At 39.5% G+C, this 15,514-nt stretch overlaps 1 protein-coding gene across 1 annotated transcript; it reads right to left on the bottom strand.

Moving 5' to 3' along the window:
- Positions 1–4,805: 4,805 nt before the first annotated feature.
- LOC144542169 (uncharacterized) lies at positions 4,806–10,258 on the bottom strand. Its single transcript, XM_078287906.1, has 7 exons — positions 10,177–10,258; positions 9,591–9,918; positions 7,531–7,544; positions 6,966–7,013; positions 5,359–5,672; positions 5,238–5,312; positions 4,806–5,078 (listed from the first exon to the last, which is right to left on the bottom strand). The coding sequence occupies exons 1-7, from the start codon at positions 10,256–10,258 to the stop codon at positions 4,908–4,910; spliced, it is 1,032 nt and encodes a 343-aa protein (XP_078144032.1). The 3' UTR covers positions 4,806–4,907.
- Between the last annotated feature and the right edge of the window lie 5,256 nt (positions 10,259–15,514).

The raw sequence follows: 15,514 nt of genomic DNA, 5'->3' as shown, positions 1-15,514 counted from the left end.
TTTTGTCCAATAACTCGTCCATACATTGATAACTCTTTGTCCATTTTGACATATAGATAGTTCAGGTCAACTGCTACTGGGAAACCAATGATGTCACTGACTGGCCCATAGGGGGCGCTGTAATAAGCTCCCAAAGTCTGAGGCTCAGCCCCGCCGTCCTGTTAGTCGTAGAGATGTGAAACTTGGTACAGATATGTATCTGATCATGATGAACAGTTTTGCCTGTAGGACCGATAAGCTCCGCCTATAAAACATTCTGCCATTTTGGATTTTTTGAAAAACCTCCAAAAATATTCTTCTTATGAACCGCAGGTCAGAATGACACCAGATTCGGTCTGCAGGCTTCTTGGACTTGCCTTTACTTTGTTTGAAAGTAGCTAAGGAATCAGGTAAAAGATGGCGGAGTTGTGACCAATGCAGTGGAACCGTTTGGTTCTATTTGACTTTCCAGCTGACAGTAGCGCTCCGCTGTAGCTGCGGCCTGCAGGCAGCAGGGGGCGACACCTCACTACAGATAGTCTGCTTCATCTGCTGTTACTGTTACCACAGAGTTCAGTCAGGATCTCCTGCCTGTCAACCAGCTGTTACATTACAAATATCATTTGTTGTATCTTAACATTTGTTCTTGTTGTTTTATTTGTTCTGTCTGGTGATTTGATGCAGACTGAGCTCAGTCAGCTCACTGCAGGATCAACTGACTGCTGCAGGAATCAAACATAGAATCTGAAGTGATAGAACCGTCATTCCTGTTCAGATCTACACTCATGGTTGACTTGTGCTGTTTGTCTTGTCTCCAGTCTCCTTCCAGTCCCAGTGCAGGGTGAAGCTGCTCTCTCTGGTTTACACAGTGATGATAGTGAAGAGCATGGTGTACTGCTGTGGACTCTCTCTCCTCATGATCCATACAAACAAGGGAGGCTCCACCAACACACATGCTGACTGACTGTTTTCTGACTGGATCACTAACTGGAGCGGCCTCGTCACTTATAAACAAATAAATATGATAAAATCAAATGAATTATTAGATAGATATTGTCAATAAACTGCATCATCACAGTGTCTGAGTTGTGTGAAGATCCTTATTTTTATTGGATGCTCTCTGTCATTTCTCTGCTCTCTTGGCGCTGACTTTGGCAAAACATCACGTGACGAAGGCTTTTAGTTTCCATCAGCTTGTGTAGAATTCAGCTGTAAAGAAAGCAGTTTTCTCCTGTTAGTTACTGAGTGGTATCTGCTGTCTCTATAGTGCAGACAGCTGCTTCAGTCAGATTTATCCCTCACTGATCACAACCACACTCCACATGTTTTTCTGCAGGAATCTATGAACTTTATGAAGCTATTTAACTAATGAACTGAACAGCAGTTCATTCCTCTGCGCTGTGAGGAATCAACGCTGACATCGAAGTTCTGCTTAGAAAAACAAAACACCGACATGTTTTTTTGTTCCTGAAACAGGAAACTGAGAGTCTTGGCTGCTGCTGCACAGAAACTTCACACTGAACCGTCTCAGTGTGTTTTTGTGCTTTCAGTCTGATAAATCATAATGTTTATTATATATGATTTCAAATGTTTTAGTGTAGCAGTGACGTCGAAGGAGGATTTCTGGAAATCTTGCTGCAGAGCGACTTGTGATGTGAGGCTGAAAATGCAAATAGAAAACACTGAAAAATGAATACATAAACAATTAGTAGACAACAACTTTTTTGAGTTAGGGTTACAACAAAGTCAGTCTTTTCAGATTTGAAGGTGAAATTTCTCATTTCCTCTGTGGAAATGACTGAATGAGTGAAATATATGAGCTTAGAATTATATGGTTCCATCTCCCTTCAGGAGTTTTGACATATTGAGCTTCAAAATGTTCAGCATCCACTGAGTTAAATGGAGTCGGGGGCCTTTTGTTTTAGAAATGACAGACTCAAAAATAGGTAGAATAGGTTCCACAGGTTTATGTGACCAACTCAGTTTGGACAAAAAGTCACATAGAACCGTATAATTCCAAGGTCACAAACTGTCTGTTTGCATGTGAAATTAAGTTTTCACATGTGAAACAAATATTGTTTCACATGTAATGGAAGATGAAAAAAACACTTCAGCTATGAAGTGAAATGTTCACATCTGAAGTAAAAACTGTCACATGATGTCAGAATACAATGTAAAACAAATCAAGACGTTCACATGTGAAAAGCAACACGTGTCCAAAATGCACATGTGCTTTGAATTCACATGTGACTTCGGTCAGGAAAATCCCACAGATTGAGTTGAGACTCTGTGGAAATAAAGCCGGGCTTCCTGGAAGGATTCTTAACCAAAATAAATAATTGTAACTGTCATTTTGTTGATATGACAAACCACAGTGAGCGGTGTGGAGCTGCAGTGAAACCACAGCCTGTCTGTTATCGTCAGCGTCACCCAGCAGCAAATCACATGTTGCTTCACTGGCAGCAGGACGGGTTTGATGAGTCCTGACTGCTGAACAACTTTCTTTAAAGCAATATTCCACTTAGTTTCAACATGGACTTATTTATTTGAAAAGCAGAATATAATCTCCTCACCAAGATCAGATGCAGCCGGACCAGTTTGTAGCGTTCAGATTTTGACTTCCCATTCATTTGAATGGAAAGTGACATTGAACACGTTGGTGAACAGATTCAACAACAGATCTGCTGCTGTGATTTCCAGCTGACTGTTGGTCCCACGCTTCAGAACAGAATCTCACCAAACAGCATTTTTATTGATAGAAGAGAACACAGCGGAGGGATACCATTTAGAGAGATAGTTCCTGTTGGGGAGACCGGATCTACTTTTATTTGACTCATTTTAGTGTAAAGCAAGAATAGAAATGCAAAATGAGGACGGACCAGTTGCTGCTTTATTGTCTTCCAGCAGGATCTGTTGTTGAATCTGTTCACCAACGTGTTCAATGTCAGTTTTCAGGAGATTTTGGTGGCTCATTCAAACTCTACAAACTGGTCCAGCTGCATCTGGTCTTGGTGCGTAGTTTATATTGTGCTTTTCAAATAAATAACCCCCATGTTAAAACTAAGTGGAATATTGCTTTAAGATCCTCTGAATCACCTACAAGGCCTGGACCGGCCTGGAACCCGGTTCTATCTGTGAGCCGCTGACTCTTTATCGGCCCGTGACTTCACTTAGGTCCTCAGGTGGAGGTCTGCCGGTCGTCTCCAATTCTAGATTCCAAACTAAGGGAGAACGTGTCTCGGCAGTTTTGGCCCCAACTCTCTGGAATCGTCTCCCTCTGCCGATCAGATCAGAGTCTGTTGTCTCCTTTAAGCAGCTGCTGAAAACCCACTTCTACAGGCCGGCCTTCCTGACGAGGGGCTGGACGGGTCTCTGCTCTTTATTTGGTTAGGACTTGTGTGTATGGAGGAGTTTATGTGTGTATTGTATAGGTTTAACCTTTTCATCATCATGGGGTTTGAAATGCTTCATGGTTTTTACTGTTTTTACTTTCTATATGTATGGTTGTGTTGTTTTAAGATGCTTTTGTCTTCTCTTCAATCTTTTCTGTCTTTCATGTCTTTTCTGTCTTTCATCCTCTTGTTGGGAAGCGCTTTGTAAACTGTGAGTTTTAAAAAGTGTCTATTTAAGTGAAGCTTTACTGACTGACTTACTCCTGCTCCATCTTTCATATGATCTCCTCTTTCTCTCTATCTCTAGGAGGAAGAATAGCAGCATTAAAAAGCTAATCATGTTGTTGAGGAAGTGGTTTTGTTTCCACACAGTAAGACTGAAACAGAAACCACATCAGCTCGTTTACAGCCTGAACCCGACCCTTCCCGCCTCATCGCTGCTCAGCATTCACCAACATTATGATACACGAATGTTGACTTCATAAACACACAGTCTGAAATGTAACAACAGATTGGCAATTCACAAAGGGATTATTATTATTATTTCAGTCCCATTTATTTCTGTTTGAGTTCATCTTACAGCAACATTTCAGCTGCTGACACTGTACAGCAAGCAGCAAACCTGACAAACATTATATAAAGTCAATGAACTGAAGCAAAACACACTTCATTACACTGAATAATGGAATTACCACTGAATTACTGACAAGGTCTTCATGAAAAAAAACAGATATTTCTCAGAGAAATTACAACCATCATGCTCAGTGTTCTTAAAATGACAAAATGTACAATTTCATGTCTTTATTTATATCGCACTTTTTTAAAAATGCTTACAAAGCGCTTCACAAAGATAAAATAAGAATAAAACGTTCCTGACAGAATGCAGATGTTAAGAAAAAAGAGAAGCAATAGTAGACAATAATAAACAATATATCTACTGCTGAGCAAAGCAATACGATATTATAGAGGAAAGCATTCATTGTTCAAATAAATGTTCAGAATATTATCATAGACAAAAAATTACAAATGCTGTAACTGATACTAACTTAAATATTTTGTAAAGTTTCTCTGAAAACAAATTAAAAAGATAAAAGGCAGCAGAAGAAACTATCTAGATGAAAGAAAGAAACTATATCAATGAAAATGTATATCTGAAAGTACAATGCTGCCTTCATAAAATCCTTTAATGATCTTAACACATCAAACATGTTCATTACATTTGTTTTAATAATAATGTCAAATTCACAATTTGGCTAAATAAGACAAACATAATCTGAATTTGTTATGATTGCTGCTCAGATTGTTCTGGTGAACTCAATTATGAGACAGATTGGATTATTTTTGTTAAACTAATTTGTTAAAACTGTTTCTTTTTATTAATTAATACCAAATAAAACAACACAAATACACAATCATGAATCTGGAATAAAAAACACAATTTTTTGCTCTATTGAAACAATTTGAAACAGGAACAACAAGATGAGAGAAACATTTGTACGGATGAAAAGCTGGACAGAAAGCAGAGGAACATGGCAGTCAGTCAGCATGTGTGTTGGTGGAGCCTCCCTTGTTTGTATGGATCATGAGGAGAGAGAGTCCACAGCAGTACACCATGCTCTTCACTATCATCACTGTGTAAACCAGAGAGAGCAGCTTCACCCTGCACTGGGACTGGAAGGAGACTGGAGACAAGACAAACAGCACAAGTCAACCATTCCTCTCTGTTTGCTCATTCATCCAACTATGGAAATGTTTTGCATTTAGTCTTCAGTAAAGCCATTTAGATTCTGATCATCACACACTGTAAATCCCCCAAACTGTACAAATGATTTGTTGTGAATTTGCAAAGGCAGCAGGTGATCTTACAGTCAGTCTGGTGAGCTGTGTCTCTTTCTGGAGGGCCGCTGGCTGCAGCAGCTGTTGTTGGAGCCACAGGAGGCTCTGAAATAGAAAAGGAGTCCAATGTGAAAAATGAAGCTAAATCAACGCTAAACACAAGCGGCCGGCCTTCATTACCTGCTGGTATCCGGGCTTCCACCGCGCCTCCTTGGTGCTTCACGGAGCAGACGTATGGATACGCCGCCGCCTTTTCCCGATCGATAAGCAGGATGGCGGCGGGGCGGCCCGGCTCTCCGAGCTCCACCGTCTCTCCCTCGGTAGTCCCGGTCTCCTCTCTCCTCCAGGAGAACCGGACCAGAGGAGGAAACATGGATGTGGCCAGACACAGCAGGGAGCTCTTCCCCTTCAGGTCCGCTCTGGACGCTGGGTACACGCTCACTTTGGGCTTCACGACTCGCTCAGCTGAGGTTTGACAAGACAGTCACACATTCATCTAGTCAACAGCAGTTTACAGCCAGAGATAAAACACCACATCACATCATGAAGCATACAACACACATTTACCATCAGATACCATACAACACACATTTACCATCAGATACCATACAACACACATTTACCATCAGATACCATACAACACACATTTACCATCAGATACCATACAACACACATTTACCATCAGATAATATATAAAATATATCAAATATATTTTCCATCATATAAAGAGGACCACATTGGAAATAAGTTTTGGAAACTTTATGTGTTTTTCTCGATGATTTTAATTAATGCATGACTGATGGCTGTGTATTTTATTTTTTTGAATATCAAATAAACAAATACATATAAATAATATATAAAATACATATGGTAAATATATTTTATATAGGCCTTTTATATGATGGTAAATATATTTTGATATAGATAATCTATATAAAATAGATTTAACATCATCGACCATCAAAATATATTTACCATTATATACTATATAAAATATATTAACCATCATTGAATAATTTAAATTATTTATGATATTTTGTATATTCCTTTAGCAGTTTTAAAGCTGAATTAAAAATCTGGCTTAAAGCTAAACAAACATGCAACCACTGATTTGTAGACTGTAACTGACTTCATTTTTAAAGCACATGCACTCTGCACTGGTTTTTACATTTTGTATACTTCAATGTCTATTATGTGTTAATGTTGTGTGTTTGTATTTGCTGCAGATTGTATATATGTATGTTTTGAATTGTAACCTGCCAAGGGACTGCAGATGAAAATGAGCTCTAAGCTAAATCTGGTACAATACATCAAATGGTAACATTGATGTTTAACATTGTACATGGTCCCTTACAAATAAATGAGATAGATCAAATAATAAATAAAATATCTGTAACCTACAGATTAAGAGGATGTTATTATGGGCTGTATGAATATGAAGCAATAGAAATCCTTTTCCTCCATCATGATAATTCAGTCACATACATTGAATATCAGCCTGTGATAATATAGAATGGAATTAGAGAATCAGTGCTGAGTTTCTCAAATCACTTGGCAGATTTTTAAGATGTTCGGCTGCACAAGAAAATGATGAAGCAACACAAACGTCCTTCACATACTAATTTAGTTTTTAATGTATGAATGGCTGCATATTGAATTCTCAACCAGTGATGAAAGACTAACATGTAAAGCCTAAAGCAGCAGAAAACAAACTAAAGACACATTTTCACTGCAGGAAAAAGGAACATTTTGTCTTACCTGTCACATACAGTCTGGTGCCAGAACCAAAGATGTAGTAACCATAGCCTCCCACAGTGAAATATCCTGTAACATAAACTGTCTGTGTTGTTCCATCTGTCAGCTGAGGTGAACATGTCCAAATTATTGATCAAGTCTCATATTTGGGCTTCATGATGTTTCTCTAATGTTCATATCAACATGACTGTCAAATCTTCATTTCTGGTCCTTTATTTGAGCCACTGAGGCAGAAAGAGGCGGGATCCTAGATTCCTCCTAGATTTAAAATGAGTCCAACAGAGGAGACGTGTTGTCTATCAGTTTAGAAACATTTACTAAATTAGACTTTAACTCACTGGAAGTTGCTCTTCTGCGGCCGATTGAAACTGCTTTTGAAACTTTATTTGTCATTCCTACAGTTTCACAGCTTCACTCTTGAGCAGGGGGTTCAGCGCCTTGCTCAAGGGAACCTCAACAGGATTAAAGGAGGGGAGAGCGTTACTCCTTACTTTCCTTGGACACATTTGAACAAGGAGTCTTGGGATTTGAACCAGCGACCTCTCAGTCACAAACCTGCTTCTTTAACTTCCAGGTTTCTCTCTCCTGGAAGTGTGGAACCTTAAAGGTGCGTTCACATCAGCACCAGCAATCGGCTTGGCTTCCCATTGACGTCAATGGAAAAGCAGGTGAAGGTGTTGCCTTCCATTAACTAACTAGATCTTCAGCTGCAGATGATGTTGCTCTCTGAACAGAGAAATGTTCTCTCTGGTATCTAGATCCACTGAATTTCCACCTAAATAAACGCTTCAATTGGGCCGGAACGATCCGGCAGCCTCAGTTTAAAGAAAAGTTTTAAGTCAAGTCAAGTCAAGTTTATTTATATAGCCCTTTATCACAAGCATGTCTCAGAGGACTTTACAGAGAATGTGTCTAGCTAGAACTAACTAAACACAATCAGTGGTAAACAAAATTATGTAGGACAAACAGTGAAAAACACAAGGTAGGTAGGAGCAGATTTAGCAAGACAAACAATCTACCTGTTCTACAGCCTAACCTACCTGGCAACCCAGCCTTAGACCCTAATACACACAAGGAAAAACTCCCAGGAAAAACCTTAGTAGGAAAACTTGGAAGAAACCTTGGGCGGGCTGAGGCAGAGAGGGATCCCCCCCCCCGGGACGGCTTAGCGTGCGATAGGTGCCGGGCAAAACATTGACAGAGTCATGGGCAACAATGATGACAGGAGAAAACAGAGAGAGACAAAAAGAAGGAGAGGCAGCATGCGGCGGTGGGGGGGGGCTGAGGCCAGCGCTGAAGGAGCGAGGGCAGCGGTCGTAATTCAGCGTCCAGGAGGGAACAGCAGCAGGGAAGAGGAAGACAGCGCTGACGACGAAGAGCAGGGCAGTACCCGTCACTGCCAGGTAGACCACTGACCTGGAGTCAGAGAGGAGGAGAGAGAGGAAGCAGCGTACACACACACACACACACACACCCAGACACACACACACACACAACACACCCAGACACACACACACACACACACACCCAGACACACACACACGTACAGACAAAAGGAAGAAAACAGCTGTAACAGAACACACAGGGTCAGAGACAGGATGGGAGGGAGCAGCATCAGGGACGGGACCGAGGCCGACACCGACGACCACTGCACTGCACCGGAGTCTGAAAAGGGAGAGAGGAAGAGGAGAAAACAGCAGCAACAGAACACAAGACAGACACGTTGGGTGGGAGCAACACCTGTCCACTGGCAGGTGGAGCGCTGGACCGGAGTCTGGGGAAGGGGAGAGAAGACGGCTGCACACAGAACACACGGAGTCAGAGCACGTCGGGTGGGAGCGGCAGTCAAGGAAATTTCTCTGGCATTTCTACTTTTTTGCTTATCGAAAACGTACCGAACCATGACACCTCTACTATCTGTCTGTCCGTCTGTCTGTCTGTTTGTCTGTCTGTCTGTCTGTCTGTCTGTCTGTCTGTCTGTCTTACATCTAATCATCAGATCAAATGTATAAATCAACCCCAGCAGTAAAGACCCTGGCAGGTTGATCATTAAATCTATCTGTGATTTTGTGGTACAGATGTGACGGTGTTACAGAGTATTTCCACTGTGTATTTCTGTCAAATGTATTTTAGTCTGAATCAGATTTCCTGGCAGTAATTTCTGACTTGATAACATTGTTGTTTGAAGTCAAAGCTCTTCTTCAAAGTTTAAAAATGGATATAATATTGGGGGGGTTACACTGTCCAAAGCTCAATGTGTACGCTTCTTTAGATGTGTACACATTGGAGGAAGCTGGAGAACTGAGGACTTGTACCTCAGTTTATTCAACACCCAGGATATTGGTTCTTTATCGGCAGATGGGTTTGAAGAACTCACGGTGGCAACGACACAATGTAAAGAAAAGCTTCAGAGCTCAGAGACATTTCTGTGTCTTCAGCAGTGTCCTCTAAGAACCAGATGACAACTGAGATGGGAGGTGAAATATCTGAACCTGGGCTGTGGTTTCCTGCTCTCAGATCAATGTCTCTTCCTCTGAGAAACAGAGTCGCCATCTGTTCATTTCTTGGTTAACGCTGCAGAGTTTTTGTACAGGGTGGAGGGATCACTTCTCACTGTGGGAACCTGACTTATAACAGGAGCAGTAGTAGGTGGCTGAATGGAGGAGTTTTACTTTATTGATCCGCAACTCACAGCCGTTCTCTGTTCTTACAGCTGAGAAATCATCTTTTTGAGGATGGCTGTAACTTGAATCAACGTCACAATTCTTCCTATTAATATTAAGAATCACTGTGAATGTTTCTGTCTCTTTCTTCTGGTACCAGAATACATAACTGTTCTGATCTGAATTGGTGTAACACTGGTCAGTGTTTTTACAGCTGAAGGAAACCTTCTCATCTTCTCTGCTGGTCAATGATAACTGGTCCTGAAGCAGCTCTGCTGCCATGGCAACCGCTGCTGTAGAGAAACGGACACATAAATGAAGGTTACTGTCACAGAGTTTGTTAAATGTTGAGTTTGTTGGATCCTGATTGGTTGGAAACACTCACCTAAACACAGAGAGCACAGAGCAACACTTGGGAGGAAAAGCATTTTCTCCAGTGACGTTTCCTCTGTTGAACCTGGTAGAAGTGCGGCTCCGGTTCAGCTAAGGCCAGATAAGGACGGCTTGTGAGATCACATGAGGGCCGCGTGGTTTCTAACAGGTCCTCAAACCTCCCATCGCTCCCTGCGGTGGACAGATAAGGCCGCCGGTTGTGATCGACAGCTCAGTTGAACCTATGGTGTAGTTTTCCATTGTGTCAGAGGTTTTAAAGGGGAGAGGAGGCGGACCAGAGGAGCAACAGGCAGCACACAGTTACCATCCAGATGGACGACTGGATCCTGGATCCTAGAACACATCAGAGAGTTAGTCACTATTTTAACACTGAACATAATCATCTGTATTCATAAAGCACTTTCCAAAACACAGTTACCATCCAGATGGACGACTGGATCCAGCATCAGCCTGCTGCTCTTTCACTAAATATGTCGTATTCTGTAGAAACTGCATCATGGTGGAAATGAGTCTCAACCCAACAAATAAATAAACTACAAATATAAACAAAATAAACAACATGATGACAGAGAAATGGCTTTAAATAGAGGAACTTATCGACTTAGAGTTAGACAGAAGGTGGATCCCAGATCAGAAATGTCTTTTATACATGAGGGATCAAAATCTAATTCAAACAAGAAAAATGTAGAATTTATATTTAGTTTATATTATTATATACGAAATATATTGGTATTTTTATTGTCAAATATAAAATATATTGGATTACATTATGATCAGCCCAAGAAGCAGCAGAACTAATTTATAAATCTATTTTTCCCATTTGCAGTTTAATAAAGCAAAACATTCATTATGTAAATTACTGCTGAGTATTTAAAATGTTAACAAAGGCAGCGTGACACAGTTATCATAGAAAACATCAATTAGACATTTTGCAAATCATATAAAATAAATATAATAAAATATATAAAATTTCTTGTAAAGTTACACTGAAATCAAATTGAAAAATAATTTATTAATTTACCCTGGATGAAATGAACACAATACTGAATACAGTTGAACTTTATTGAATATAATACTCCAATACTCTAATTTTTGTTCTTTACCTTTTTATTAGTTTTTTTTTTTACATAATCCAACATTCTTTTGTTAGAGACCACTTCACATTCAAATTTGGATTTAAAAACTTTTAAAAATAAAAACTCTGAATTTATTATGTTGCTGCTCAGATCATAATAAAGAGGATAAATTATTGTATATTTGATAAATGTATTTAATTAATTTCCAGCAATTAAAAAACAAAACAACAAAAATACAGAATTCTGAATGTAGAACAAAATAAAAGCCACCAGCTGTTATTCAGAAATCTCACTACTATATTTAACAACTGGAAACAGAAATGATAAAAAATAAGAGAGAAATATTTCTATCAATCAAATATTTTTTTCACTATGTACCATATTCTATATACAGTGATCAATTAGAATCAAAAACATGAATGATGAAGAATTGATTAGTTATTGGAAACCAGCTAATATTACCTAAATCCTCTGAAACACAACAGGCTGCTGCTGGCAGGAACTGTCCTTTAAAACACAAAACCATACACACTCATCCATAATCAATAAGAAAGTGTTCCATAATACACTATTAATAGCAGAGAATTAGATAATACAGTCAATAACAAAGAATTAGAAAATATAGTCAATAATAGAAACAGAGACAAACAGATGCTGCTGTCCACTTGTTTTAATATTCTGATTTAAATGAATATTTTCTCCTTCCATTGGCTTTGAAACAGGAAACTGACTCACGGCAGAAAATATTTTTCCCTTGTTGTGTTTTAGTAAAATATAAACTTCAGTTCAGACAAAAACAGAATTGAATAGAGTCCAGATGTCAAACCGTCTCAGTTGTCAGAGTTTTAGTCCCAGTCCAGATGAAACCTGATCACCAAGAAAATCACACCGATATGGAGTTTGATTCTGTGATGATATGACATCAATATTTTAAAGTGAGATATTTTGAAGTGAGATTTCCTCTGACAAAATGCTTCATAGCACAAAGTCAAACCAAACGACGGTATTTTTAATGACGGAGACACTTTACAGACCGGATCCAACAGATTTTACAATGATTGAATAATAAAGTGAATAATGAAGTCTTCATGTGGTCTTTTAAAAGGATTTGAAAAGGTGAAACAGTCAGTATATATCCTGTCACCATGTTGAGAGGGAACTGGATTTATTTGGATTGTGTTGAACTAGATGTTTCCCTACAGAATTACACTTTCTGCATTAAAGGTTCAACCTGCCATCCAGTACAGAGAGAGAATACAGAGGAAAAACTACTTTGAAATTCTTACACTTTAGTCATTTAGTTGATGTTTTTATCCAGAATAACTGACAGTGATCATCAGGAATATTAGTTATCTGTTATCTGCTGCTGTGACCTCTGACCTCTGACCTCTGACCTCCCTGCTGATCTAGGAACTGAAGCTGATCAGAGGTGATGAGGAGGAGGTGATGAAGAGGTGATGAAGAGGAGGTGATGAAGAGGCGATGCAGAGGAGGTGATGAAGAGGTGATCAAGAGGAGGTGATGAAGAGGATGTGATGAAGAGGATGTGATGAAGAGGAGGTGTTGAAGAGGAGGTGATGAAGAGGATGTGATGAAGAGGAGGTGATGAAGAGGAGGTGATGAAGAGGTGATGAAGAGGATGTTATGAAGAGGTGATGAAGAGGAGGTGATGAAGAGTCCAGATGTGATGAAGAGGAGGTGATGAAGAGGAGGTGTTGAAGAGTCCAGATGTGATGAAGAGGAGGTGAAGAAGAGTCCAGAGGTGATGAAGAGGATGTGATGAAGAGGTGATGAAGAGAAGGTGATGAAGCGGTGATGAAAAGGATGTGATGAAGAGTCCAGAGTTGATGAAGAGGAGCTGATGAAGAGGATGTAATGAAGAGGAGGTGATGAAGAGGTGATGAAGAGGTGATGAAGAGGAGGTGATGAAGAGGAGGTGATGAAGAGGTGATGAAGAGGAGGTGATGAAGAGGTGATGAAGAGGTGATGAAGAGGAGGTGATGAAGAGGAGACACTGTCTTGACAGAGGAGGAGTGATTTGTCTTGTTGGAAGATGTTGAGTTAAATGGGAAACAGCACATTGGTTCATGTTTTTACTGAAGAAACAATACTGTTAGTGGATGTGACTGTTAAAGTGAAGTTCATACAGTCCAGTCCTTCAGTCAGACCAGAACCAACAGTGAATCCAACCTGATGACATCATGAAGGTTCTTCTGTTATTATTTCTGCAGCTGTGAAAACAACACAGAGCCATCTAGTGGAGAAAATGAAGAGAGAACACTGACTGACCTGAAGACTTACTACTACTACTGTTACTACTACTACTAATACTACTGTTACTACTACTACTAATACTACTGTTACTACTACTACTAATACTACTACTGTTACTACTACTACTAATACTACTACTACTGTTACTACTACTACTAATACTACTGTTACTACTACTACTAATACTACTGTTACTACTACTACTAATACTACTACTGTTACTACTACTACTAATACTACTACTACTGTTACTACTACTACTAATACTGCTACTGTTACTACTACTACTACTACTACTGTTACTACTACTACTACTACTACTGTTACTACTACTACTAATACTACTACTGTTACTACTACTACTAATACTACTACTACTGTTACTACTACTACTAATACTGCTACTGTTACTACTACTACTAATACTACTACTACTACTACTACTGTTACTACTACTACTACTACTACTACTGTTACTACTACTACTAATACTACTGTTACTACTACTACTAATACTACTACTACTACTACTACTGTTACTACTACTACTACTACTACTACTGTTACTACTACTACTAATACTACTGTTACTACTACTACTAATACTACTACTGTTACTACTACTACTATTATTACTACTGTTACTACTACTACTGTTACTACTACTAGTACTACTGTTACTACTACTACTAATACTACTACGGATACTAGTATTACTACTACTACTGTTACTACTACTACTGTTACTACTACTAGTACTACTGTTACTACTACTACTAATACTACTACGGATACTAGTATTACTACTACTACTATTACTACTACTACTGTTACTACTACTAGTACTACTGTTACTACTACTACTAATACTACTACTGATACTAGTATTACTACTACTACTGTTACTACTACTACTAGAGATAACAGTGTACGCCCAGATGAAGGTGCAGACAGGTTCAGGTAACAAAAAAGATAATTTGAATTTAAAAAAGACGTTCATTCATAGTCAGGATATACAATATGTTATGACTCTGGTCATTTGTGTTTATGTTTGTGTGGGTTAACAGCTCTCTTCTCTCCTCAATGTGTGCATTCCAGTGTGTGTGATTCGATTCAGGTGTTGGTGTTCTCCTGGATTGGCTTAGGGGACGGGATTGCTGCTGGCTGATTGGCTACCAGGGAGGATTTAAACCAGCTGAGGCCGACCTTCCGCCCCCTCTCTCTCTCTTGCTCCATCCCATTTCCAATAATGGAGGCCGCCCTGCTAGAGCATTGAGCTGTGTGTGTGTGTGTGTCTTTAGCTGGTAACATTGTGAGTAAACCTAGGTTGTGGGTTTTGATGTAGACCCCGCCCGAATGTGTTAGACATCATTTGTAAAACTGTGGGATCTGTTTTCTATGATGTAAATATTCTTTACTAAAAGTAGGAGTGGGAAGCCCTTTCTTTTGTTATCATTTTTCTCCTGGTTTGGTTTGAGTAGAAGTTAGGTTAGAGCTTTGTCTTTTGTTTTAACTTTATTTCTTTTGTTAGGGAAGTTCAGGGTTTTTGAATTAGGATTGTTTTGTTTGTTGTTTTGGGCATGGCTCTGCTCTTAAGTTTAAAGAAAATAAAACTGCTACATTTTGAACATTGATTGTGATGTGGCTGACCATTCTTGGTAGTGGGAAGGGGGGGGGCACCGAACGTGTTGGGTCCTGGTTATCCCTTAGACCAGGGGCGTAACAAATATGATTGACCTATATCATAGAAGACCGAAAATAAAAAAATAAATAAACAAAGTAAAGCAATAAATACAAGGAAAAAAGATAACAAATTCAGAGATAGCAAGTCCTCCTCAACACAGCACAACACGTCCCCAACACCCCAGATGTTCACAAAAGCATCAATGTTATCAGTCAGTTTGTAATATTCAAACTCCACCCTGAGCCGGGCTGAACAGACCAGTCAGCATCAGACCAGGATCCACTGACCCCCGACCCTGAATCTGATTCTTTCTGCTTTTCCATATCGACAGTTTGGCCTCCTGACAGCATGTTAACCAGCACACACACAGACTTTTTTGACCATAGATAAAAAAGTCAAAACAAAAACCTTCCCCCAGACCCTGAGAGTCTAACAACCTAAATAAAGCAGTAAGTCTAGGAC

Source organism: Centroberyx gerrardi, chromosome 13 (assembly GCF_048128805.1).
Source record: "Centroberyx gerrardi isolate f3 chromosome 13, fCenGer3.hap1.cur.20231027, whole genome shotgun sequence".
NCBI classification, from domain to species: Eukaryota; Metazoa; Chordata; class Actinopteri; order Beryciformes; family Berycidae; genus Centroberyx; species Centroberyx gerrardi.
Note: the sequence above shows the minus strand (reverse complement) of the source record. Positions and strands in the feature narration are given on the sequence as shown.

What these genes read in the sequence shown, in the direction of transcription:
- LOC144542169 (XM_078287906.1), bottom strand. Translation starts at nt 10,258, where the DNA reads ATGGAAAACTACACCATAGGTTCAACTGAGCTGTCGATCACAACCGGC. An exon ending in GCCGGCCGCTTGTGTTTAGC is followed by an intron (nt 5,313 to 5,358) that starts GTTGATTTAGCT and finishes TTTCTATTTCAG; the next exon opens with AGCCTCCTGTGGCTCCAACA. An exon ending in CACAGCTCACCAGACTGACT is followed by an intron (nt 5,079 to 5,237) that starts GTAAGATCACCT and finishes AGGAATGGTTGA; the next exon opens with CTTGTGCTGTTTGTCTTGTC.